The sequence below is a fragment of the Bison bison genome, unplaced genomic scaffold, assembly GCF_000754665.1.
Source record: "Bison bison bison isolate TAMUID 2011002044 unplaced genomic scaffold, Bison_UMD1.0 scf7180017864248, whole genome shotgun sequence".
NCBI lineage: Eukaryota > Metazoa > Chordata > Mammalia > Artiodactyla > Bovidae > Bison > Bison bison.
Window position 1 is genome coordinate 2,169,090 of NW_011494820.1, and position 3,184 is coordinate 2,172,273.

At 62.1% G+C, this 3,184-nt stretch overlaps 1 protein-coding gene across 1 annotated transcript in view; it reads left to right on the top strand.

Annotated features, from left to right (window-relative positions):
* The window catches only part of ELL (elongation factor RNA polymerase II), an 80,226-nt gene that overhangs the window by 70,905 nt on the left and 6,137 nt on the right, over positions 1-3,184 (top strand). The window contains exon 8 of the mRNA XM_010847281.1: positions 588-1,071. Within this exon, the coding sequence (XP_010845583.1) occupies positions 588-1,071 (484 nt within the window). The remainder of the gene's footprint in view (positions 1-587; positions 1,072-3,184) is intronic.

The window sequence follows — 3,184 nt, forward strand, 5'->3', positions numbered from 1 at the left end:
CTGGCCCACACTGGCGCACCCTGGGCCCGGGCCGACTGGTCTGATCCTGGCTCCGTTCCTCTACTCTGGCCTTGCCTTCCGGACCTCAGTCTTCTCCTTTGTGAATGGGGATGAGGCCTGCACCATGTGACAGGGTTACCACGGGGATTCAAGGGCCCTTGGGGAGAACGGTCCTGGCCTGTGGGGCCTGCCCTGTGTCACTCAGACTGGGCTCCGTTGCTCTTACTGTCATCAAGGGGGGATGCTGAGCACAGTATTGTTTTAGATCAGTTCCCAGGGGTGGCCCTTATGGGCTGAAGCGGGTCCCCTAATGGCCCAGCCGCCCTTTCTCTGCCCTGCTGGCCCGCGGCCCCACCGGGTCCCTGGGCAGGCAGGCCCCGGAGCTCTGGGCCTCTCGGGCCTGCTGTGGTGTTCGCGCGCCCCCTTGTGGCCGGAGTGGCCCTGCCTGTGGGCGCTGGTCCCCTCAGGGCCTGCGGTGGGGCTCCTGGTCAGCTCAAGTTTGGCCTGTTGCTGCACAGCCTCTCCCTGGGGCACAGAGTGACTCCAGGCACAGGCTCACTCCTGAAATTCTCTCCTCTCCGTCACAGAAACGGCCGCAGCCTCCTGATTTCATTGACCCTCTGGCCAACAAGAAACCCAGGATATCGCACTTCACCCAGAGAGCTCAGCCCACAGTCAACGGGAAGTTGAGCACGACCCTCGGCCGCGAGGGCCTGCTGCCCACCCCGGGCCCTCTGGCTGGTACGGACACCCACCTGCCCCTGCGACTGGAGCTGCCGCGGGCCCACGACCCCTTGGCCGACGTCAGCAACGACCTGGGCCACAGCGGCCGGGACTGTGAGCGTGGGGAAGTGGCCGCCCCAGCCCCTACTGAGCGCCTCAGCATGCCCCTGCTGACAGACTGTGCCCAGCCCAGCAGGCCCCACGGCGGCTCCTTGCACGGCAAATCCAAGAAGAAATCCAAGAAGCACAAAGACAAGGAGAGGGCAGCCGAGGACAGGCCCCGGGACCGGCCACTTAGCCAGATGCCGGGCCCCCCAGCCCCTCCAGTTGCCCCACCAGTCGCCCCGGGTAGGTGTCAGGAGGTTGAGGGGCAGAGGGCTCTGCAGAAGGGGGGTCAGTGGGGGCCTGAGCACTGGCCCTGTGCCTGTGCACCCTCACTCCACAGGACGCCGAGAGGGCTGCCTCCTGAGTCCCCACTTGGGCCCACCCTGCACATTAAGGCCCTCTGCGTCTTCGCACTGGCTCACGTGACTGCCCTGGAGGTGTTGTTCTTGAAGGCTCCTACAGTCAGGTGTGTGCCAGGCCAGCCCTGAGGGCCAGGGGCACGGAGCCTGATGGAGCTGAGGCTCACAGGAGGGGATATTTCACAGGGAGAGGAACAATTCCAGGGCCCGGTTCTGGCTGCAGGGAGACCCCAGACACAGCACACAGCAAGGGTCTGGGGCTCAGGGATGGCTGCGGGGGGCAGGACTTGGTGGGGAGGGGGTCCCTGGATCACTGTGTTCCTGCTGTGACCTGCAGAGCAAACCTTTGAGCCTGCAGAGAGAGGGTCTGAGAGGCAGGTCCAGGAGGAGGTGGGAGACTCGTCTACCGAACAGCAGTTGATAAGAGCCAGAGCAAGGCCTCGCCTGTAGGGAAGCTGGCACTCGGGAGACCCTCAGCGGGATGAGGGGTGTGAGGCTGTCGGGACTCTATGCTGACCAGGGAGACCTTCGAGGACCTGGGGCTTGTAGGGGCGGCGTCCTTACCCCCAGAGCCTCCCCACTCCCAGTTAGAGCCCCGGGCATCTGAGCTGAGCACCCCTTGTGGCTACTGGCAACCCCAGAATAACTCTGGAGGCTGCACATAGGGAAATGGTTTCTGTAGGGTCTTGAGAATTACCATTCGAGAGACATAGGTTCAGGTGACCATGAGAGTTCTCAGGAAGAGCAAGAGTTGAGTTTATGAAGACTGAAAGCCTTTAGTTTGTTAAAGGTTTCTGGTGAGAACGGTTTAACTCTGACGCAAGTCAGATGAGTCAGAAAACATTTGTTTTAGGTTGGGGGCCCAGTAAGTTGACGGTGTCGCGTGGTTTGGGGGTGGGGGTCTGATAAGTCCATCAGCTGGCACGAGTTCTGGCAGACGGGGGTCACAAGGTCAGATGCCATGCAGGCTGAGCCGTGCACAGGTCACACTTCCTTAATGGCTTCTTGATGCCATTTTTAGAGAGCTCTCTGAGCAGTACTGACTCCATTGTGATTTTCCTCTCACGTAGTTTAACCTAATCAGCATGTCACACCAACAGAGGCACAGCCCTGTCGGCCCTGGGGGCCATTTCATCTGGTGTGGCTTTCAGATTGTTCCCTCAGGAGGATCCCCAGCAGGGGGCATTCCTGGACCAGAGGTGGAGCCCCTGCTCCTTCAGGCTTTTGAATGTGCCTCAGCTGTCCTCCAGAAAGGCCATGCCTGCTCCTCACTCTGCAGCTGGAGACCGGGTCTGGGGTCAGTCTGATGAAGATAGACCTTGGAGCTCCGTCAGTCTTCTGGGGCCCCTCGGCCCTGCCGCATGCTAGGCTTCCCGGAGGGGAAGGGAGCCTGGCTCTCTAAGCACAGGCCGTCTGACCCAGGTCCCACCCAGGGACACAGACCTGAGCAGCTGGGCTCAGGGAGCCCAGACAGCAGAAGTGAGGTTCCATGTGCTCTGGCAGGGTCTGGGGAAGTAGGACCATGGGGCCAGGCAGCAGACCAGGCCAGGAAGATGCTGCCCAGACCGGCCCCGCATGCAGGGCTCAGAAGGCGCTGGCTCCTGCCCAGTGTGTGTCAGCCACAGGCAGCTTGGCCCCAGGCCAGGGTGAGAAGGAGGTCTGGGATCAGGAAAGCCAGGAGAAGGGCCCCAAGGGGGAGGGGAAGGACAAGCGCGCACCAGAAGTTGGGATGGCACCGAGCGAGCCCCCTAGACTGGCCTCTCTGGCAGCTCAGCTGATAGTGATAACTGGTGGGTGGGGGCCTGCCTTGCCTCCTGAGCCCCACCATATACAGCCTCCTGCTGTGGCTCCTTCCTGGGTGGGCGTCTGTGCAGGCTAGAGCTCCCCGCCCGCCTTTAGCAGCAGCATTGTTCTCTGAAGTTTCCCCTGCCTCGCTGGCCAGGGTTCCAGGCCGGCACCCAAGTGCAGAAGGGCCCTCACCCTTGTGTCCCGTGAGG